The 25750-nt window shown below is 34.5% G+C and overlaps 1 protein-coding gene across 1 annotated transcript in view; it reads left to right on the plus strand.

The window, feature by feature from the left end:
- The first annotated feature begins 439 nt into the window (after positions 1–439).
- ninaB (neither inactivation nor afterpotential B) overlaps positions 440–25750 on the plus strand; it is a 45244-nt gene continuing 19933 nt past the window's right edge. The window contains exon 1 of the mRNA XM_073959768.1: positions 440–870. Within this exon, the coding sequence (XP_073815869.1) occupies positions 826–870 (45 nt within the window). The 5' untranslated portion in view covers positions 440–825. The remainder of the gene's footprint in view (positions 871–25750) is intronic.

Below are 25750 nucleotides of genomic sequence, written 5' to 3' on the forward strand. Positions count from 1 at the left end.
CGCCAATTGGCCTTCCTAGGTGAAAAACCTTCTATAGGTTTTCTCTAAGCAAACTATCTTCTACAGGTCTTCTCTAGATGAAAGACATTCTATTACTCTTCTATGTATAGAAGATATCTTATACACAAGTCCTCTATATAGAAGAAGAAGTTGTTCTATTGGCCCACAATAGTAAAACTATTCTCTAAAAATTTGAAAAAAATGCCTTGCTATTTTTAGTAAATCTCCCTCCCAAAAAACGTGTTTGCCTAAGAATCATTTCTTGTTCCCAAACATCTTTTAGTGGCCGTAATAAAAGTTTAATTAGTGAAATTCAATTTGCACAACAATTTAGTTTTTAAATTTTTTGTTTAAATTCAATTTATTACTACCGCCAATCCAGCAAAAGTTCACAATCAGCATTTAAATTCGCCAGTTTAAATCATTGAGCAGATAGATGGATTGGTTGGTTGTTTGGTTCATTCAGCAGTACTCGTCTGCTTGCTTGTCCCATTGTGCGAAGGTGATGACTACGGTGTGTGGCAAGCATTCATTTCAAACATCTTTTTTTGAGGCGGCATTGAATTTCAGTTGTTTTACGGACTTCAAGCGCGAAACAGCGGCATTTTAAAGAAAACGGAATTAGAAATCAACGACAGTAAAACAACACTGTCTTGTGTCCAAGTAGTTATCGGCTCAAAAGAAGAATTTTCTTAAAGAAAAAATAAAAATTCCTTTCACGGCATTACAAGAAAATTCAACGTGTAACGCAAGAAAAGTTAATATCCGCTGTTGGTCGTTGATATTGTTGTGACATTTCTGAACCCTTTTATTGACGGCATTGTTATGGCTGATGGTGTTCTAAGAGGATTTGTTCGTGATTTTTTTGCGGTTAGTGTTGTTGATGTTTTGAATAAATTAGAAAAAAAATGGCTAATGAATATTTAAGTTGAAGAGTGTTAATAGAGTGTAACATCAGTGGAAATTAATAAAAGAATTTATAAGTTTTTTGAAAGGACAACTGTGACCAAAAGAAGAAATAATAAAACAAATGTTTATATGCAACAAATAATCTTGCCAAAGTGTGTCAATGTTTTAGAAATTTATTCAAGGATGTGAATTCTGGATTAAGTCTCCTCCATTCTGGATTAAGTGGTTAATAGGCTCGTGGATTTTTGGTTTATTGGTGTGATAGTCCTTCAAAAAAGTTGTTTACAATTTGCTTTTTTTTTCAAAAAATATTCTTTAAGTCTAGTTAAAAGTCTAACAAAATACTAGAAATCTTTAAAAACATTAGTCTGATAGTCCTTGCAGAAATACTTCTTGAACAATTTTTTTAATAAAAAATTATGTTTTAAATTATTGTTTAAAAATTCGCGTTTATTGGTGTGATAGGTCTTAGAAAATATTGCTGAAAAATACAGACTAATTGGTCTGATTGTTCTTCCAAAAATTCCATTTTTATGTAATTGATCTAAAAATGTCCGGTTTCGATTCGCAGACCAGACAACATAACTTTTTTTATCGGTGAAAAAAAAAATCCTTAAAATCGCTTGAAAAAATATTTTTTATACTTCTCGTATTCCTTAAAAAGTATTTTTTTAAATCCTTATTTTTAAAAACATTTTGGTATTTGTTGTCCTTGAAAAAATATTTTTTACAAATGAACTTTTCTAGATCCTTGAAAAAAAATTATTTCCTTACAAAAAATATCTTAAAATTGCGTTTCGTGTTTCTTAAAAAATTTTTTTTTTAATCCACGTTTCTTGGTATTTCAAAAAGAAAAATAGTTTTAAAAATCTAGGTTTCTCGGTCCTAAAAAATATATATGTATTTTTAAAATCTACGTCTTTGAAATGAAAAATATTATTTCAAAATCCACGTCATTTGAAAAAGTATTTTGTAAAACTCCAAGTCCTTTAAAAAAACTTTGTTAAAATCTACGTCGTTTCAAAAAATATTTTGAAAAAAATTCACGTGCTTTGAAAAATTACGTTTCTTGGTCCTTTAAAAAATTTTGAAAACTTTATATTTGTTTGTCTTTGAAAAAAAGTATTTTTTAATGTGCGTTTTATATCCCTTAAGAAACCATTATACCAACCATAATTATTTTAATATATTAAATAAAAGTCAAATTTTTAATAAGAATTGTTCGTAAATAATTAGTACCGAACATAAAAATTACGCCCAAATTCTATTTTCAGATTGAACACGTGTTTATATCAAATTGAATGTCAACACGAAATGTCAAAAATGAATCCAGGCGAAGAATTCAAAAGTTCAACAATTTTAAACTTTGTGGGCTGAAGCCTCGCTTCGTTGTGGTCTGTCCTATTGAAAACAGTACAATTTCATTTTAGCGCTTTGAAGCGAGGCGGAAAAAATAATCAACAAAAATCCATTGTTAATTAATTTGATTAATCGAGCTAACATGGCCTAAAGAGTTTTGTATTGAAAAATGAATTCTAGCGAAATACCACACACTCAACCATTACGCTACGATCGTTTCGCCTGGTGGTTTAAGCCGTAATGGTTGAGTGTGTGGTATTTCGCTAGAATTCATTTTTCAATACAAAACTCTTTAGGCCATGTTAGCTCGATTAATCAAATTAATTAATTAAAAACTTTCATAAATAATGGCCTTCGTCCTAAAAAGACAATAATAAATAAAAAAAATCCATTGTGTTCTCGCCTTTAGTACTGCCTTAGCATCTATCCGGATTATCATTAGTCTTTCAGACAATGGGTGAATCTGCAGGGAAGATGCTTACATCTCCAGCTAACCACAAACTGTTAATCTATGGCATATCTACGAGGGCGGTTCGGAAACTTCTTAGCCTATCAATGAAAGAGAATAGTTTTTCAAAAATATTTTTATTTTTCAATATAATCTCCTGAAACTTCAATACACTTTGTCCAACGCTTTTCTAGCAATTCTATCCCTTGATTAAAATAGTTTTCCTCAAGGTCTTCAAAATAGTGGTTTACAAATGTAATTGCATCATCATTTGAGGTAAAACACTTGCCAGCAAGGATTTTTTTAGATTTGGGAACAAGTAAAAGTCACTGGGATCTAAATCAGGAGAATAAGGTGGGTGGTCAAGCAACTCGTACATTAATTCGTTGATTTTAGCCATTGTTAAAACACTCTTGTGCGCTGGTGCGTTGTCTTAATGAAAAATTATTTTTTTGTGTTGTAAGCCAGAACGTTTTTTTTTTCGAATTTGTACATTTAATTGATCCAAAAGGTTGCAATAGTACTCTGAATTTATTGTTTTACCCTTTTGCAGATAGTCAGTCAATAAAATACCTTTGAAGTCCCAAAAAACCGTCGCCATAACCTTACTAGCCGAGTGAATTGTTTTTGCCTTTTTTGGGGCACTTCCTCCAGCTTCAGTCCATTGTTTGGATTGTTCTTTTGTCTCTGGAGTATAGTGGTGGATCCATGTATCATCAACAGTTATGAAACGACGCTTAAAATCCATTTTATTTCGCTTAAAACGATCCAAACAAGCTTGAGAAATGTTCATTCTTATGCGTTTTTGATCGACTGTTAACAAATGCGGCACCCATGTTGGCTACAATTTCTGTTGTTGTTGCTGTTTTTGGACGTCCACTACGTGGTTCATCTTCAATGCTTGTACGACCACGTTTAAATTCAGCAACCCAATTTTTTGCTGTTGCATATGAAGGAGCACTTTCACCTAACACATTCACCATATCATTATGAATTTCTTTTCCCGATAAACCTTTTTTATGTAAATATTTAATGAAAGCACGCATTTCTAATTTTTCCATTGTAAAAAAATTGCGGATGCGTCTTTTTTGAACACCTGTTTCTATATGAAGGAGTTGCCAGATCGAAACAAAATTTAACATGTGTTCGTAATAGAGATGGAAGTTTCCAAAACACTGAACTTTTTTCTGTTTGTACCGCGCTTTTTGTGCTAGGCTAAGAAGTTTCCGAACTGCCCTCGTATATCAATTTGTTGCTAAATAGTGGGAGAAAAGAATGGAGAAAAATTTCTTGTTGCGCATCATAAAGTGATAATAGGTCTGTTCGTTTACTCAATAATTTGTACAAATTTGTACAAGTCCAGTAACTTCTAGTAATCGACTTAGGTCTTATGCATGGTACTGTAGAGTATTCGAACAACATCCAGTACCAATTTGTACAAATTGTAAGTTGTAAGATATTGTAATGTCTGCTATAAATATCATGGTCATCTGAATTTTTTCCTATCAGTAACTAATTTGTAGCTGAAAACAACCGTAAACGAGATTAATGCTCAAACTTTGATATATGGTTTAAAGTCTGGTGTAATTTGTATTGTACATCACGGTGCTCTTTAAATAAAAGAAACTTACAGCTGGGTTCATTGATGGTTCATAGATGAGAAAAATCAGAATGAGAATGAGAAATCAAAAAAAAATCTCTGTAGCTCTTTTTAAATAAATCTCGGTCAAAGTTCACATTTTTATAGCCCGTTTCCACGTTACGTCGTTCGCTCTCTATTCGTCGTTCCATCCTCAAATACGAATAAATTACTTATTGCCCCATAAAAAAATCTGTAGGCGAACGACGATTTTTCTACGTTGTTCGAGTAGAAATACTCTCCGAACAACGATAAAATATGTCCCATCTCTAACAAATAAGAGCATTTGTCGAAATAAATTAATTATGATAGACAAAATACAACATTTAAAAATGTAGGGCTTTTTTAGAAAAACTGGAAAACATGAATAAAAAGTAAACGGTTCAACGATTAGTATACATCCAAAGCATAGTAAATTTTCTATTCGCTTTCAATGCAGTCACATTTTTTTCAGTCTGTTCCAGTACTGCAAGAACCCAGCGAAAAGTTTGCCTCCAAAGAGGCAGTTAAAAGATATGTACAAGTGATTTGGAAGTGCATCAAATTATGCATTTTCACTCATAATTTTTACAAGGGAGTGACCCCGGAAAGAGGCACTCCATTGCACCGCATTTTAACTGACCCTTTGGCATTGCATTTTAACTGACCCTTTGGGGTAGAATAGGAGGCAGTCCAGAGCACGTGTTTTGAATAACAAAATAAAATGCATTTATTATTTGTGTAAAACAAAAATATTAATATCTTTATTAAATTAACACAAATTATGAAAATTCTCTATTGAATTCAATCGCAAACATGTGTGTTTCCTCCGCTCTTCATTTAATCCAAGCTTAAGTGCTTTTGCTTCATCTGCTGAATGGGTTTAATATTGTCTTCCCATCACCAGTTAAGATTTCGACATGTACTCCAACAGCACTCCATTGGGAAATTTTCTTCTCGTGAGTTACCGGAAAAATGTTCACAAATTAAATATTATTTAGTTTGTTTGTATTAACAAATGTTTGGAAATGTTAACACGATTATCTCTTTTTTGAAATGTATTCCGCTGCCTGTAGAAATGTACAAACTGATTTATGTACATGTAGGGATCTCTAACAACTGCTAATAAAATGTAGTGAACGGAGTGCCTTTTTCACGACTCCGTTTGCACTGCATCCGGATGCTGTTAAATTGTGAGGAATTGGAATGCCTTTTTCACGAATCCGTTGAACTGCCTCCGGATGTTGTTAAAATGTGACAAATGGATGTGATTTTTTGGATTGCATCCAAATGCGGTTAAAATGTGAGGAATGGAGTGCCTTTTTCACGACTCCGTTTGAACTGCATAAAAACATGCCGTGAAAGAACTAGTCTACATTGCACTACTTCCAATTTATTTTGCTCGGAATCTACTAATTTTTACTATTTTCCGATAACATAAAGGAAAAAATTTTATCGTAGTAAAAAGTAGTAGCTTCTTGCAGGTTCTGGAACAGAGCGATATTTTCACATTTTCCTTAGCCCCATTTCGATAGGACTTCCGGTTTCCAAGCAAAATAGCGAAAACCTAAAATAAACTTAAAATGTGAAATTTGACCGTGATTTATTTAAAAATCTCTCCAGCGATTATTTATTGTTTTTGTATTTTTCCCATCTATGGACATTGCTGCTTCAGAATCATTTAACGTTGGTTCAAGAGTACCGTGATATTGTACCCTCAACCGTTAGGCTAACGATAAAAATGTACCTCATCGGAATAATGTTCTTAGACTAATCATAGGTTTTGACGAAACCCGCCTCAAACAATTTGAAGTCGACATATATCCCAGTTCGTCCGTCTGTCTTTCTCGACCGCACTACAACTCTCGAACAGATCAACAGATTTGGTACAAATTTTGATCTCCCAATACTTCGGATACATCCCTCACAAAAGTTCAACATAAGTGTAGTTTAAGGACTGTTTGAGGAGCCATTGCATATTTTGACCAATGGTACTCCTTGCGGTCTTGTTTACAGCGATATTGTATTTTTCGAAGGCAAGTCCATGGTTATGTCAGGATTGGTCCAAAACCTCTACATCTTAAGCCGACCAACTAAATTGACGGCTTGATACCATAACTATCAGGAGGAATGACTTCCAAAATTAGGACTACTTCCAAAATGGACTATATCAGCCGATTCTTTCATGTATCTTCTGTACAAAAGTGGAAAACATTTGCGCTTTCATCGAAGTAAAATTTTTGAGCACAACATAAGCATTTATTCGCAACGCCAACAATCGTGAAATTGTATACCCCAAATGTTTCAATATTATTGTCGGAAAGTTTATACGTCCAAAAAAGGACACGAAATTCTGAAACTTCCAGGCTATACTATTTATAGAAAAAAATTTTGGCTATGAAGCCCGTATTCGATCTGTCTATATGTAAAAGTCTCAACTCACACAGGCTGAGGATATATCTCTGTCGACGAACCCGACTGTTACTTGTTTACTTGTTTTCCAGAAAAAAAGTTATGAATTTTCATAAGTTTGCCTCGAGTCCATAAACATCTACTCGTACAAATAAGATAGAAATAAGCGGGAACAACAACCATTGAGGTATTAGATGGAGTTTCTCGACTTTACCTATTTTTTTCAGGACTAAAAAATGTTGGCGAGCTTTTTTTAGAGATATTTTTTCGATTGTGTTTCTGCGTATTCTCAAACAGTACTGCGAGTTGGATTCGGAGTCTATGAGTCGTAGATTGCATCGCCCGGGTCCTGATAAAAATGTTTTCTCTTTTTAATGTAATTTTCTGAATTTTTAGTTGGCTTTCACTGACTTCTGGTAAAATGGTAAAGTTTTTATGGCATTAAGGAATATTATTTACTTTCAATAATACACAACTTTTTTAATGGGAGTGAAGTTAATGTGTGATATCTTGATATGTACTTTAAAGAAGAAAAGGCGTTATGTTCGGGCCGAACTGTTTATATCCTCCAAATAGTGTATATCTCTATTCGACATATCCACGAATGTAATCCCTGTATTCGAAAGTGGATCTATTTTCACCACTTTTTGCACGGAGGTTCTCCCACCAAAAAGATTTGCAAAATCCATATTACTGGCGATATTTTTAAAAATTATGCTAATAGCCTCGAATTATAGAAAATCTTTCGAAAGCTATTCTCTGCGGGATTTACAACCCAAAATGCCAAATTAGAGCTAATGTGGTTGAAAATTCTGGGATACACCAAAACGTAAACCTATATGGGTAATACTTATTTGAAAGATTGTTTAGTTATTGCTTCAATGCTGTGGGAGAATTTGGCCCGGGCCCCCCACCGAAATGGTTTGGTCCGACAAAATTTTTTGAGCTACTTTAACAAATTATTACGATTTTTTTCTCTAGAATTTTTTTTTTTAAATTTCAAATGAAAACTGATATTGTTCTGAAGGTTCTGTACTGAAAATGTACTTTATCAACAAGCTGTCTGAAGACATATTTAAAATTTTTTGTTTGAATACGCTCTTTGAGAGATACTTCCAGTAAAACTGAATTCCTTCCTTGTGCCATGCCTGTGTTTTGGAATTCGTATTCAAAAGGATTACAAATTCATTATCGTGCGGATTAGAAGTCCAGTAACTTCTTGTACAAATTTTGAGTAAACGAACACACATAATATCTGCTATAAATAGCATGTCCATCTGAATTTTTCCTATCAGTATTTGTAGCTGAAAACAACCGTAAACGAAATTAATGCTCAAACTTTGGTTATTTGGTATTGTATTAAAATCTACTGTTATTTGTATTGTATATCACGGTGCTCTTGAAACAACTTTAAACGAATGAAGCTTACACCTGGGTTCATAGATGAAAAAGAAATAAAAAACCCATTTTTAGGGTATTTCAGGTTTTGACCGTTTTGCAGGAAAACCACAAGCCCTATCCAAATGGAACTAAAAAATGTTTTAGCAGTGAAAACTGTTTCTGAGATATAGAAATTCAAATTGGGCAATTCACTGACTGTATTGTCTACAGATTTTGTCCAAAATTTAAATCTCGCAATATTTTGGACACTTCCCTTGCCAGACTTCAAAATATTTCTCTAAAATCTTGAGCACAGTCCAATTCGATTTTTTCGAGACCTACATACAGTAGGTTCGAATATAGATCGATTCACTTGTGGTCTTGTTTACAGCGATATTGTATTTTTCGTGGGTGAGTCAATGGTTATAACAGGATTGGTCCAAAAGCTCTAAATCTTACGCCGACCAACTAGTTTGACTTCCAAAATTAGCTCCACTTCCAAAATGGACTTTATCAGTCTATGCTTTCAGGTACCGTCTGTACAAAAGTGCAAAACTTTTGAGCTTTCATCGAAGTCACATTTTTGATCATACCCAGCAAAATGTTTGTAGCCAAATAAGTAGTTGAATCATAAGTGCAAGTGATTTCGGACTACATCTTTTTACGTGAAAGAAGTCTTGATTTTTACAAGGGCATGGTGCAGTGAGGATTCTGTCTAATTTGCTTCTTAAGCACACATTTTGCATTAGTTCTTTGTAGTGGATAAATATACATTTCATGGAATGTGTTTTAAATTGATTTTTCGATTAATTTAAAAATTGATTCGCAAGCATGCATTTTGAGGATATGGGAGAAGTTAAAATCTATTAAGCACGGATTTTTCATTGATTTGAGACCTCAGGGCCATTTGGAAAAGAGTATTTAAAAGAGTTGTGGTTACTTCTAATTAATATTTATGGCCTCTTTTTCTAATTTCTTTCAAATTACTAACAAACTCATGTTTTTGTAGAACATTTTTGTTTGAAAAAAAGGTTGTTTGATAATAGTTCGATAGTCTTAACCCAGATAAAGCCACTGGTCGTTTAAACCACAAAAAATGGTTGCAAAAATTGACGTAAAACTCTGGTTTTTTCGAATATTTTTGTGGGATTTTTGCATTTTGTTATAGTATTGTCTGTTATCTGTAATTTCATGCTGATAACGCTTCATTTTACTTACGCATTTCCACGAAATTGGTCAAAAACACAAGGTATTGAAAAAAATCGACTTTTTTGTAATTTTCGACTTTTGATGAAAAATTCAAATATGCAATAAAAATTTAATCAAAAATGTTAGAATCATATAAAGTCAGTGATTTGTTAGGAATATATTAAGAGTATTTTCTCAATCAAAACCCAAGGGATTGACATGTAAAGATACACCTATATTACCCTCCAAAGTTTTTGGAAAAAATCTCAAAAATATAATTTTCATAAAAAATTTTAAGTTTTCTCGCAAAAAAAAAAATCTCGGCGCTAAGTGGGTTAATGATATTGAAATATAATGAATATAAAACAATGGAATATCTCAAATAAATCATTTTAAAAAGCGACTGAGTGCAAATAAGAATCAAATAATTTTATTCTAGAAAGTTAGCTTTTATTACTTAAAAATACCCAAAAACATCTTAAAACGCTTCTTGCATAGAGTCATGCAAAATAGGTGATAAACATCTAAAATTGATTGCATCTTAGCTGCACCAAATCATAAAAAAATCATTTTTACAATCATGACTTCTTTCACTTAAAAAGACATAGTTACTTGCCCTCATGATTTAACTAATTTTGGCTACAAACAAATATACAGTCTGATATTTCTTGCACCTATGATTATCTTTTTGGGTTCAAACATTTTGCTGAATAATTAAAATACCATGATATAAATTGATTCTTGTGTTCTTGAGAATTTTTTTTGCAAAAAGTTATTATAAATCTAAACATTGCTAAAATGTGAAAATTGTATGAAATGGATTCAAATCGGACATTGTCAAAATGTGAAGAACGGAATGCATTTTTGATGACTCTGCGTAGACTGCTAAAAAAGCTATTCAATCTTTACTTCACATAGAACAAATTCAAATAAATTTTGCTGGGTAACGCCAATAATCGAGAAGTTGTACACCCCAAATATTTCGAAGTAATGTCGGAAAATTTATTCGTCCAAAAATGGAGACAAAATTCGGAAACTTCCTGGCTTTACAATTTACAGAACAAAAATTGGCTATGTAGTCCGTATTCTATATGCCTATATATGTAGGCAAACCCGACTGCTAATTTTTCTTGTTTTCCAGAAATCAAAAATTATGAATTTTCATAACTTTGCCTTCGCTGTGCCGACAGAAGTGATTGGTTGTTGGAAACCATTGATGTATCAGACGGAGTTTTTCGACTCAACCTATTTTTTCGGGATATAGCTTAGTTGGCTTTCATTGACTCTATCACTTCTGGTAAAATAGTAAAGCTTTGGTGCATTTTGCAAGTAACGAATATTATTTTCTTACAATAATACAGAACTTTTTTAATGGCACGGAAATTGGTGTGTAATATATGCACCTTAAAGAAGAAACGGCGTTATGTTCGGGTCAAACTGTTTATATCCTCCAAACACAGTATATATCTATTCGACATATTCGCACTTTTTGCATGGAAGTTCTTTCACCAAACGGATTTCCAAAATCCATATTAGTGACGATATTTTTAAAACTTATGCTAATAGCCACAACAACACAACACATGGTCGTACTCGTATGTCAAACTGTCCTGGGTATGCTTAGGCTAAACACTGACAAACTTTCCAAAAAATGTCAAATGACGTTTGGCGACACTGCGTGTTGCCTAGAGCAGAAGGTTTTTAGTGCCCCTCGTGCATAAAATCATCAAAAAACCCTTTAAAATAGCTTTACGTAACGATACATAACATTTTTAATTTTCATGATTTTTGGTCAAGTTGGGCCCCCCCCCCCCAAAATGAAATCCTGCGTACGTCCCTGCATCCAAGGACTAATATATTATTATGTTCTAAATTTCAATCTAGCATCTAAAATATTGTGATCTCTCTCTATTAAATGTATATAGTTTGTGGCAATATTGCATATACATAAAATCAACTAAAAACCTTTAAAATAGCTTTATGTAATGATACAAAACATTTTTAATTTTCATGATTTTTGGTCAAGTTGAATTCAATATAATTCTTGCAAATATATTTGGGGCCGCTGGTAATTCATCGAAAAAAGAGAAGCTGCTTCAAACTTTTGTTTTTGAAATCAAAATAGCACACGTTTGATATAGCCCCCATTGAAGGGTACCTCCCGATTTTCGATATTTCAGCGTAATTATCAAACCGAAATGGATGAAATTTGGTATTTAGTACTTGGTCGGGGTATAAAATATTCCAAAAAGAGAATTATCAGTATAGGTCCATATTTTTATATAGCCTTCCATTGTGTATCACTTACGTTGGCTGGCCCAGCATTGCGTACAACAGAACCACATATCTGTTTTATATGTGGTTAACAAGATCTGTGTTCCTTTACTTACCTGAGGTTACCATTTGATACCATTTTTAACCTGCAAAGCGTTCCTTAACCCCAAAAAGTGGTAAAACTGGCAGCAATTTTTAAGAGAGTGAGAAAAGAGAGAGGGCACATATGCCTTTCTCTTCTACCACAGGCTACCCTGAAATTTATGCAGGTAAAAAATGGTAGAACTGATTTTTCGACATTTGTTTGATTATTTCACAATGAAGAAAGAAATGAACGAAAAACAGATGAAAAAGTCGAACACTGACAAAACAAAATTAAAAACTTTTTGACATTGCTACCAGATCTACCATTTTTCCGTTCTTTTACTTTTCTGGTAAAAATGTTCATGAGAGAGCAATTTTGAGCAAATTTGACACTTTTCTCTTTTACCACTTTTACCATTAAAAAAGTAAAGGAACAAAGCTAAGGTTTCTTAATCTTATCCACAAGTGATGCCGGCTAGCGACATTATGATCTGCGCCGACGACTTGTATAAGCTATCGAATGTGACCTCCAGGACTTTGGGGGTAATTGGGGGTTGAAATCATTGACCCGTTGATCTGCCACATTCAGTAGGAGCTTCATCTCCGCAGTCCATGTGGTAAAGAAACTGCCTGTTGACTTGGTGCCAGATATTTCCGTATTCCTGAACTCAATGATATAGGTATTTAGCCTGATCAAATGGTATCAACGGTCGGGCCTGACGCCATGAATATACAATCACCCGCGTACGTAAATATCTCAATGCTCGTTACTCTTAAGCTTTGCCATGTTAAAGTCAATCAGCATTGCTGTCCCACTGCGTGGGTAGGGTATTATATGCTGGTTTTGGCTTGCAAGTTTGTAACACATCGAAATAATATATATGTATACGTATATCAAAATTAATGTATCGGCGACGATCCGTCAGTCCATCAGTCCATAGCAATATTGATCGATATTTTTAGTGAAGAGGGCGGTCACAGATGGGAAGAAACCTATTGATTAGGTTAGATAATATTTGGGAGTCGTAATGGGCAAACATGTCTGTGGAGAAAATAGTCAGCTTTTTATTATGTGAATATCTTCTCTTCTATTAGGGGTATTGTGTATGTGGCCAAACAGCTGGGATATTACAATATTGACCAACACGTTCAATTTCGCCATTTTTTTTATTTTTTTATTTTTATTTTACCAATTTTAACGAAGACTGTCAGAACTTTAAATTGGTACCAATTTTAGAAGTCTAGAAAAAAACGCTGGTCTATAGAAATTTCCAATTTGTGGAATTTTATTTCTATAGCGGATATCTTTGTTTCTGTTGGACGTATTTCAATTTCAAAAAGTATACAACCTGAGCTTTAAAACAGTACCAAAGGACTTTCGATAGGGTATTACATGGTCGGCACCATCCCGACTATAGGATGAATAAATAACACAGTGCAACTGTTTCCAAGTCATAGGATGGGACTGAGTTTTTGAATGGTCATGAATGATGTCCGATATTTTAATTCCTACTTGGTCCAAACCTAGCACGTCATAATATTTAGACTGGATACAGATCAGGTTAGAATATGCACAATATTGGCCTACTCCTTCGGGTACCTACTACACAAAATTGAAAAAAAGGACAAGTGAGCTATTAGCTAAATTATATGGTACTTACTTTTTATAGCCGAGCCCAAACGCTGCGTCTTAATACCATACTTGTAGAGAAGATTTACATGGATGAAATTCCCAGGAAATGTCGCCACCGTTGAAAATTTGGCCTGGGAATCGAACGCGGGCATTCAGTTTGCGTTTACCATTGCATTACGGCACTCTGCCCGAACCTTTGCACATTGTAAAATTTCTTTCTACCCTACATCCAGTTCCAAGACTGCACAGCACATTCAGTACCTATCTCATTAATGTGTTAAAAAATCCCACGGTGGCCAACTAATGTGCCTGAGGGCCATGATAGCAATCGAAAACATTGATTGGCAGTGGTCCAACATTTGCGTATCGTAATATTTCTCTTAACTCAAATCAAGTTTGATTTTTTTTTCGAGTACCTCATACAAAGTTGAAAATTTTTATCGAAGGTGGTCCTTGTGATTTGTTTACAGAACATTTGTTCCATAGACCGAACTAAGAAAATTCTCTCTGTTTAGTGCTACACTTTCTGGAATACCGCGCCTTGTCATCTCTTCATCCACTTGTTTGCGCCATCTATTCTTTGGCCTGTCAATTCTGCGTGCACAGCCATGCGGCCCGAATTTATACGCCTTTTTGTATATTACTTTGTGGATAATTCCATGCTTCCTGGCATAATGACTCAAAAGCTCTAAAAATCCTACAGTACCAACACTTTAATCCACACACAGAAAGAAGGCCTCTCTAACATATGTCCCAAACATATTTTGCAGCAAACATATATTTGTTTGCTAGCAGTCCCAAACATAACATATGTTTGGGTCCTGCAAAGAAATATATGTTTGGGTGCAAACAAAGCCACAAAAAAAAAACAAACACATGCACCAGTGGGCGGTTACTGAGAGCAAGGGAGCATAAATTTCAATGTAAAACACATTGAAATGTATGCTGACTTGCTCTCACTAAGCGCTCACTGGCTATTCCTATTATATAGACACATTTTTAAATGGTGGTTGTTTATTGAAATGCAAAGCAACAACAGACACATAGGTACATACAAAATTCCAAAGAAATACATAACAGACTTTAATAAAAGAAAAACTGAATGAAATAATTTGTAAATACGAGGGGGACTAAAAAACCTTCTGACCTAGACAACACGCAGTGTCGCCAGGCGTCTTTTGCATTTTTTGGAAAGTTTAACAGTTTTGAGCCTAAGAGTACTCAGGGCCATGTGTTGAGTGGTTTACAGAGGTTTGATTGAGACACCTCCAAAACATGGGTTTTGAACGCTTTTACAGCATCTACTGGCGACGAAAATCGTTGACCACGCATTTCTTTCTTGATGTGCTGGAATCAGATGAAGTCATTGGATCCCCAGTCAGGGCTGTACGGCGCATGACTCATCAATTCCACGTTTTGTCCGGTCAAACAGGCGCTGGTTTGCACCGATGCACTGTGGTTCCGCCCGTGGACAAAAATAGAAAAATTTATGTCGATAAATTTGATTGCGATTGAAATAAATATTCTCTAAACACATTAAATGTTTATTATCCAGTATTATTTTTGCCAATTTACAGCGGTAATATGCCAAGTTAAGTCGAAGAAGTTGAGATTTGTATGTGGTACCTTAAAAACGAAAAAAAAGATCCGCAAAGCATTTGTAGCTTATAAGTGAAATTATAAAAAAAATTAAGAGGTAAATGTGCAATTTCCAAAATGAAACTTATAGTTGATGGCATTGACAATATTCTTACGAAAAAACAAATTAAAAATTCATTTTCTAAGCTCCTTAAAAATAAATTCTTTCTAAATGACTTTTTGTGCTATTTTTAATATCATTGCTATAAATTTATGTTGAGTTTTACTAATGTTGGCACCGTAAGGGCAACTCGATATTTTTCCAAAATACAGGGAAAACTCTAGATTACGATGAAAAGAAATCCAGCTGCCACCCTGTAAGTTATTCCCCTTATACCACTACTGTAAAATCGCCAAAATTCCGAAATCGGGAGGTACGTTTATATTGGAGCTATACTGAAACGTGGACCTATATTGACAATTTTTTGCAAGGAGGTATGGTGTTCCCTCAGAACTTAAAATGCAATTTTACAGCCAAATCGGTTGGAAAATTTGGCTAAAATCGTCAAAATACCGAATATGGGGATGTACGTTTATATGGGAGCTATACCTAAACTTAGACCTATATTGAACATTTTTTGCACGGACGTATGATCTTCCCTCCGAAGTCAAAATACAAAATTACAGCCAACTTGGTAAGAAAATCTGGCTAAAATCGTCAAAATACCGAATATAGGGAGGTACGTTTAAATGGGAGCTATACCTAAACGTGGACCTATAGTAAACATTTCTTGCAAGGTGGTATGTTGTTCCCTCAGAACACAAAATGCAAAATTACAGCCAAATCGACTGGAAAATTTGGCTAACATCGTCAAAGTATAAAAAATCGGGGGTACCTTTATATGGGGGCTACGACCAAATGTGGACCTACATACATTGAATTTGTTTTTCTCCCTTTTGGGCCCGTTATAAAACTATGTTTAAAATTTCGAGGCGTTAACTCGATTAGAACTATTTTTGGCTCTCCTTTCCATAGAAGTGGGACCACTGTGCGATGTGTGGAAGCTCGCATTGTCATGATGCAGAACGATTCGTCTTCTCTTGATCGTTTTTCGAATTCCTCAGGCGACTTCAGGCAAACAAATTGTAGCGTAATTCTCAGAATTAACCGTCCTACATTTCTCATATCGTATAGTCGCCACACGGTCAGTTTTGCCGAAGAAACAGGCAACCAGTTGCTTCGAAGGTCTTCTTCAATGAACAACTTTCGTTAGATTTGACTTGCTTTCGAAGACCCAAACGGTCGATTCCTTTTCTGTTTCGTTCTTCTGAGGATAGATCCAAGATTCGCCGTCAGTAACGATCTTATAAATGTCGTTTGAAGCACCGCGATCGTTTTTCACAAATCCACAAAAGCGATTCTTGAGCTATTCACTAATTTTGATGGATCCAGCGAGAAAAATCCATATTTGCGGCCAGGTGTTCAAGCAATATCAAAGGTTAGTTGGTGGAAGAAATGCCCAAGGAAGCCTCCCTCTCACAGTATTTAACATGGCGATATTGCATTATCCGTTTACGCACGGCTTAATTTTTTTCTAGCACAACCGCCGTTTTTGGGCCACCCTTACGACCTTCGTTTTTTAGCGAATTGATTGAATTTATTGAACCAGTTTTTCATAGTCCTAGGATGGTTCTTTATGGACATACAAAGATTTAGTTTGATCGATGCACTCTTGCCGTGATTATCCAAGTCGAAAATTATGAAAAAGTATGGGAAGAAACTGTTCACAAGTAAATTCCATTTTATTGACAAAAAGATTTTTTAAAGTCACTGTAAACAACACAACAGAAGGTCGTATGTCAAACTGTCCTGAGTACGCTTAGGCTAGTCCCAATTTACATTAGGCGAGTTTACTTGCGGCAATTGTCAGTTTGTAGGTGAGAGAGGGTGTTGAGAGGCAAAGGGTTACCATATACCTCACCTCTCTCTCCATCAAACTGACAATTGCCGCAAGTAAACTCGCCTAATGTAAATTGGGACTATAACACTATAAAACTTTCCAAAAAAAAATGCCAAATAGGACCTGGCGACACTGCAAGTTGTGAAATAAAACATATTTTCCTCAAAGTTGAAATCATCAGCGAGGAATCGGCATCTGTAATGTAATAAATAAGGATGTACCATATTTCAAATATACATATGTATGTATGTAATTACCAATATTAAATGCGATTTCTTCATTGTCCAAAGAAGTCCAATAAAATAATTCCATTCACCTTTTCGATTCAATTATAAAATGTGTTGGGCATTTAATTTACTAATAATCACAATTTCTTTAAGAAAACACAAAACACTGATTTTTTCACTCGCTTTACCGTCTTTACTCTACGATGATATTTAAAAAAAAAACTGAAGAAAAAAGAACAAAATAATTCATACCATTTTTCTTTTCCTCTTCGCTTGCTACGTTGGTTCACAACAACAAAACAACAAAGCACCAAAGCCCCCTTCTTCGCTTCTATGTCTTCTATTATAACATACACACAGCTCATTATTATAAAACAGCATTCCGCATCCGCGAGAGCACTGTTGTTCCTCTCTTTGAAAAACATCCTCTCTCCACCCATAACAAATATGTTCTAACATAAAAAATATGTTGGTACCCAAACAAATAAAATTGAGATATGTTACAAAATGTTGCAAACATATATTCGTTTGGACACAAACAAATTATGTTTGGATCAAAACATATATTTGTTTGCAGCCTGTCCCAAACAAATATTTGTTTGTATCCAAACATATTTCTAACATATATTTTCCTGCGTGCAGTGTAAAGCCACTGGATCGAGTTGAACTAGCAGGTAGTCGTTGTGATCATGACAACAACATTGAATTTTTTTCTAGGGAAACGAATACTTCCTGAGATATGGGTCCCATAATGTCACAATATTTAGGGCCACTTCTCGCACTGAAGTTTTGTTTAGCCATTTGGCTGAGAGAAATTAATTGTGGACAAAGCCAGCCTACAGCATAACAACAACTCATTTTCAGCAAAAAAAATTCATTCCGCTATAATTTTGAATTAAAGTTGTAAAATCAATTAATTTAAGTATTTTATGCTTTGGGGTCAGTGTACTCTTGAACATACATACAGCGTTCGTAGTGAAATTGGTTCTACCATCGATACGCAGAAACACACACGCGATGACCTTGAACGTTTTCTTTTTTCCACTACACTTCCTCACACTTGAAATTCTTATTTGTATTGGTTGTAAATAATAGATTTGGGGGTGGGTGGAAGAGGAGTCTCTATCTTCGCCCTTACCAAATGGGACTGACCAACTCAATTTGGTTTATTAGTGGTTTATTGTTTCAATTTCAATTTTATGATTGTTTTTTTGTACTTTCCTGACATATAAAAAAGCTTTTGTAGAGCAGTGACGCTTGGCTTAAATACTTTGTTCGGTTACAGATTGAAATAGGTTGCATATTATTTATTTATAATTAATGTGGAAATTTTTCTATATTCTCAAATGTCGTAGATACGTTGTTTATTGTATGTATAGATAGATACTCGTACATATGTTTGTATATTAGAAGTTATTCCTTGTGAACATTAACACCTGTAATGCAATAATTTCAAGGATAATTTGTAGATACTTTTAATTCAAGCAGAAATATTTTTTTTACTTATTTATTTAATGACTGCAACTAGTTCAATTAAACTAACGAGCAATTTTGTTAATTTCTGTATAGTTATAGTATACATACTTATAAATATGCTATTTAATAAGAAAAGCATTAATTATAAAAATTAGGATTCTAAAAGATCATACAACTTCTTCCGGTTCAATTTCCGTCGTACACCTTCAGGGTTATTGAGGTTTACGGCTTCTGGGTTAACATGGGCTCTAAATCTGGCGTCATGTTTTTTGGCAATGACATTTATTTCTTCATCCACTGTTTTCACGTGAAGATCTATGTGAACATCTTTATCTCTGACGTACCACGGTCCGTTTACTATACTCCTAAGAACTTTATTTTGGAATGACTGGATCATTTTGATATTTTTATTTTGGGTACATCCTCAGAGTTGTATTTCATACTGCCATATAGGTTTCAGCTGTTGATTGTAGAAAATATTTACTAGTTTATTTTCTTCCAACTAGACATTTTAATTTCGACCACTTAATGTTAAGTTCCTCAGTTTTTTTTTTCTTGACATGCTCCTTCCACTTTAGCTTTGCATCTAGAGTCATTCCTAGATACTTTGCGTTATTTGAAAAAGGTATTTGATATTCATCAATGTACACCGGGATATAAATAATCATATCTCTGTTCAATGTACTCAATTGCATCATCACCATACTCTTCAGAAAAAATTCTTTGCAAATGTTTAGAAAATAAGTTAACCTTATGATGGTTTGTTTTGGCCCATTGTGCATCATCTATTCTTAACGGAGAATTTCTTATAATTGGACTTGAGACGTTCGTAGTTGCTTTCCAGAGAGAATATTCTGTATTTTTTTCGTTCGTGAATGATTGAAGATGTTTTTTATATAACGTATCCTTAAACTGTTCTATTTCTGAGCTGAGTTTTTTAGTTAACTTGTTCAGAATGGTTTTTAATGATGGATGTCGAGTTTGCTGCCATTTTTTGCGATATTTCCTTTTCAATAAGATATTTTCTCTGATGTAAGCCAGTAGGCCTATTCTGTAACTTTTATCGATTGAAAAGTTTGTATCAGTAAGCCAATAGGTTGGACTACCAGATGTGACGATCTTACAATCTGTATCATTTGCTGCTCTTAATAGCTCTCTTCCTTTGGTGGTTTTAATACGGGATCCCCAGTTTATGTGTTTTGCGTTAAAATCGCCGCCAATTATAAACCTCGAATTATGTTTTTGCATAAGAAGTTTATATTGCTCAGATTTGATTTGGTGTCTCGGTGGGCTCTGCGAATAGTGGCCCCAAAACATGATTGCCCCAAAAAAAATATGCACAATGAACCCAAAAAAATTTATGGGTTACAACAACACGAAAATTGGGGCAATTTTTCAGCTTTTTTTGGGATAGTTCTGCATAATTTTTATGGGGCATAATTACATTTCAATGAAAATGAAGAATTGCCCCAAAACCTGAAAGTGCAATATAGCCCCAAATTCGAGGTTGCTTTTAGTTTGGGGTCATTTGCGTTTTCAATGAAAATTAATCCAATTTTATTATTTCCCTTACCGACTTCTTTGACATTAATCACGCAAAAATCAATAGGCATATTCAAGAAAGTTTTTAATTAGTTATTATATTTTTATGAGAAAATTATATGGATTTTAGCGTCAGGATGGTTGATGGGATCGGTAGTGTTAACGTAACTCCTATTTTCATAAGAATCAATTTTCCAAGAATGATACTCATATTTTCAAAGAGTCTTGCTTCCATTTTTATACAAATATTTATACTTTAGGTTTAACCTTAGTCAGGTCAGATACAGATGCTTACGCTATTATTGCGAAAGAGGTCGGCATGGGAAATACCGACGATTTTCACCAACATCACGAAAAAATCAGCTAGTATCCATATCCATATAATTTAATTAGTTATACTATTTTTATGAATAAAAATCGCTCGATTTTTTCATTACCCCTACCGATCCCTTCAACCATCCTGACGCTAAACTCCATACCATTTTATTCATAAAAATATTATTGCTCTGTTCCAGAACCTGCAAGAAGCTACTATTTTTTACTTCGATAACATTTTTTCCTTTATGTTATCGAAAAAAATTGTAACAATTAGTAGATTCTTGCAGTACTGGAACAGGCCATATAATTAATTACGCATAATTCATTTAGTTATAATATTTTTATGAATAAAATGGTATGAGTTTAGAGTCACCACTATCACGAAGAAAATCAGATAATATCCGTATCCATATAATTTAATTAGTTATAATATTTTTATAAAAAAAATATATGGAATTATGGGTCAGGATGGTTGAAGGGATCGGTAGAGGTAATGAAAAAATCGCGCGATTTTTTTATTAACTCTACCGATCCCTTCAACCTGCCTCTTTCATCACCATCACGAAAAATATGAAATATCCGTATCGATATAAAAAAGACGTTTTTAATTATTACCCAGCAAAAAGTTTGCCTCCAAAGAGGCAGTTAAATGATATGTACAAGTGATCTGGAAGTGCATCAAATTATGCATTTTCACTCATGATTTTTACAAGAGCGTGACTACTGATAGAGGCACTCCATTGCACTGCATTTTAACTGACCCTCTGGCACTGCATTTTAACTGACCCTTTGGCATAGCATTTTAACTAACCCTTTGTGGTAGAATAGGAGGCATTCCAAAGCACGTGTTTTGATACAGGCATTCTGCGGAAATTGTGCAAGTCTTTACAAAATATCCCAGAACAAAAAAAATGCATTTATTATTTGTGTAAAACAAAAATATTAAGAACTTTATTACATTAACACAAATTATGAATATTCTCCATTGTATTCAATTGCAAACATGCGTGTATCCTCCGCTCTTCATTTAATCCAAGCTGAACTGTTTTTGTTTCATCTGCTAAATGGGTTGTCTTCCCATCACCAGTTAAGTTTTCGACATGTACTCCAACAGCATTCCATTCGGAAATTGTCTTCTCGTGAGTTACCGGAAAAATGTTCACAAATTAAATATTATTTAGTTTGTATTAACAAATGTTTGGAAATGTTAACACGCTTATCTCTTTTTGTAAAATGTATACCGCTGCCTGTAGAGATGTCCAAACTGATTTATGTACAACTGCTAATAAAATGTAGCGAACGGAGTGCCTTTTTCACGACTCCGTTTGGACTGCATCCGGATGCTGTTAAATTGTGAGGAATTGGAGTGCCTTTTTCACGACTCCGTTGAACTCCATTTGAACTGCATCAAAACATGCCGTGACAGAACTAGTCCACATTGCACTACTTCCAATTTATTTTGCTGGGTTAGTTATACTATATTTATGAAAATAAAAAATATTTATTAATATGTATTTAAGCGTCAGGGTGGTTGAAGGGATCGACAGGGGTAATGAAAAAATAGCGCGATTATTTTTATTAACCCTACCGATTCCTTCAACCATCCTGACGCCAATATCCATATCAAATAGTCCTGCTTCCATTTTTTATACAAATCTTTATTTACTAAAGTTTTCACCTTTATCAAAAAGGTTTCTTATGTATATTAAAAATTTGTTGTTCTCCAGCTTTGATCATTTATGATCAGAATTCTAGACGAAATTCCACATTGTGAATAATAAGACATAATAATTGTTGTGTTGCTTAAAATGTATATTTAACTTTTCAATTCAACATTCATTCATTCATTCGTCCTTACTGCAGGGAACCAGTAAGACACAGTAATAATCTAAAAAAAATTGTTTTTGGGGTGATATTAGTTTTTTTGATTTGGGGTAAAAATGCATAATGAAAAATTGTCCCAATTTTGGGGCAATTTTTCTTTTTGATATTGGGCTAATTTTGCATTATTTTGGGGCGAAAATGCACATAACATAATGGGGTCAAACTTCATAATGCACGTATACCCCAACTTTGGCGCAACTTTGAACATCACGTTTGGGATGATTTTGTTTTGGGGCCACTATTCGCAGAGCCGTCTCGGTGGGCTGTAAAGTGCGGTTACAACGCAACAGGGCAATATTTTATACGCCCATGGCAGTTTAAATACTAAATTTCAGTCATATCGGTGGTATATTGAGGTCACAACTTTCAAAATACCGTAAATCGGAAGATACGGTCGTACGGGGGTATTTGGGGACGTCGACCTATACCGGCACATTTCGGCTGGAATGTTTCATACCTCTATCAAAAACTCAATACCAAATATCAGTTATTGGAGAACTGGAGAACGAGCTATCTGTAGAAAATCTGGAGGTACCAGTCTATGGGGGCTATATGAAGACATGGACCTATACCGACAAATTTCAGGTGGAAAGTTTTATACCCTCAACGAAGACTAAGTACCATCTTGCAGCCATTTCCGTGTTATAATGAGTCTAAAACCGTCAACATACTGAAAATTGGGATATACCGTTCTATAGGGGTACCGCCAAGACATGCACGTATACCGACAAATTTCTGAGGGAAATTTTTGTAGCCCAGAAAAAGACTAAATACCAAATTACATCTACTTTGGTGAAATAACAAGGCTACAAAATTCAAAATACAGATAATCGGGAGGTACTGTTTTTTCAAAACGTTGAACTGTACCGACAAATTTCTGAGAGAATTTTCTGTAGCCCGAAAAAAGACTAAATACCAAATTTCAACCACTTCGGTGGAATAATGAGGCTAAAACCTTCAAAATACCGAAAATCGGGCGGTACCGTTCTATGGGAGCTATATGAAGACTTTGACCTATACCGACTAATTTCAGGTGGAAAGTTTTATACCCACAATGAGGCTAAACTCTTCAAAATACCGAAAAAGCGTGGACCGATACAGATAAATTTCTGGGAGAAAGTTTTGCATCCCAAAAGAGGACGAAATATCAAATTTCAGGCATTTTGGTAGTATGGTATAGCTAAAACCTTCAAAAATACCGAAAATTCGGAAATATCGTCCTATGGGGACTATATGAGGGCATGTGGCCTATACCGACAAATTTCATATGGAATGTTTTATAACCCAATTGAAGAGCAACCACAAAATTTCAGCCATTTCAGTGTTATATTAAGGCCACAAACTTCAAAATACCGAAAATCGGGAGGTACCTTCAAAATACCGATATCGTCCTATGGGGTCTATATCAAAACCTGTTTCTTAGCCTCTTGAAACGCAAAATGTAAAGTTACAACCGATTTTGTGGTCAAATGAGACTAACACATTCAAAATATCTTAAAATGACGCGTACTATACCGTATATGGTTGCTGTACCAAAACGTGGACCTACATATATAAACAAAATTTGGTAAAAATATTTTTTAGCCTCTGGAGACACAAAATACCAAATTACAACCAATTCGGTGGTCAAATGGGACAAATATCCTAAAATTTCCTTAAAACGACGACGCGTCACTTTGTATGGGGGCTATACGAAAACGTGGACCCACATAGCCCGCTTTCAATACCAAAATTTTATCCACCTCCCCTACAACGGGTTTTAGCGAAACGCTAAATCTCAAAGATTATTAGACGTATTGGTATACAAAATAATAGTAATTGTTATAAATAAAGGTTAATATCTCGGAATTCAGTAGGTGTTTGCAGTCCCAGTTACTAAATTTAAAAATCTAGAATATTGATGATTTCAATCCTTGGTATAACTCGGATAAAATTATTATCAAATTTGGCGACTTGTGCCATATTGACAAGTCCCACTCCCAGGCTAGCCCAGTACTTAAAAATATCCAAATTTTTAAGTGTCACGCTATCTATTAATAGGTTTCTATTAGTTTTCGCGGATAATTTTTTTACAAATGTAGTACTCACTATTACCTTCTGCCACATATATATAGTTTCGCGGATACGTCGCGATACCGAGAGTTCTATCCCAAAAAACATATAAATACAATAATAACTACACAAAAAACTCATCACATGCCTACGCCAACAAGTTTTAATTCTTAATTAGAAATTTAATTAGCATAAAAAGCGTTAATTATGTTAACAATTTTAAGTTGTCGAGCGAAACAATTTCCTTCTTCCTTTCATTGAATATTTTAAAATGTTATAATTTTAGATGTAACATCTTTGACAGCCCGTTATGTGATCATGAAGCGTTGTCACGTTGAAATGTTTTTCTTATTAAGTGGCCTAAAGTGTCAATAATCTAACCCCGTTTCTACTTTATTCAAATATATGAAAAATAGGCTTTTTGCCTCAGAAACCGCCATTGGGCCCATAGTGTACTGTAGCCCTGTATGCCGCATTCTTTTAATTTTTTTGATATTTTTTTTCTTCCACAAAATTACTTTTCAGTTTCTCTTTCTACTTAGCAAATTTGACTATCACTGTTCTCTTTCGCAAAGTGGTCGTGTTCTCTTGCTTAATTTTTCCGCCATCTTGCTAGTACCCTAGACAGACGGCAGCGTTAATTTGCATTAACTTCCTTAATTCAAATTAATTCGTGCATTATCCACATTCTTAATGCACAAAAGCAAAGGGAATTTAAACTGAATTCAGGTATTTCAATATGGCAATGCTGTAAAAGAGAGCCCATATTCATGTAGGAGAGAAAGCATATTCATGCTCTGAGATACAATTTGCATTGCAAACAACAACAAAACAGTTGTTTACCAGCAGACACCTGTTTCGTAAATTCAGAAACTGTCGTCTGTCAGGTTAAAATTAAATGCACATCTTAATGCAAAATAACGTTACCGTCTGTCTAGGGCAGGTATCGGCACTAATACAAATGCATTGTTTGCGGTCTCACGCATACGACTCTCTCTTGCTCTCTCCACAAGCAGCGTGTGCGTTAATGCATTGCTGAAATTAAAAATTATTGAAACAAGCGACAGCAGAACCTTCTTCATTGACTTCTGAACGAAGATTGAATGGTGGTTGTTCTGTTGTTATTCTCATCAAGGGCACGTGTGCCCCTTTTTGCCAGATGCTGGTCTAGGGTATAAGTTTCTCGGTCATTTTTCGAAGTGTGGATGCTATTTGTTCCACAGAACATTTTATCATCTTTGCATTATTTTCTATTTGCAATGATAAATAAGACATGTAAAAATGGGACACGAGAATAAAAATGAAAAGAAACTGGTGTTACTAAAAGTGAGTAATGAAAACAAAAATAATAATTGTCCCACAAACATCCCAGGCGGGACAAGGGAGACTCCTTTCATATCAATGAGT

Source organism: Musca autumnalis, unplaced genomic scaffold (genome assembly GCF_047663935.1).
Source record: "Musca autumnalis isolate F117 unplaced genomic scaffold, ASM4766393v1 scaffold_1, whole genome shotgun sequence".
Classification (NCBI taxonomy): domain Eukaryota; kingdom Metazoa; phylum Arthropoda; class Insecta; order Diptera; family Muscidae; genus Musca; species Musca autumnalis.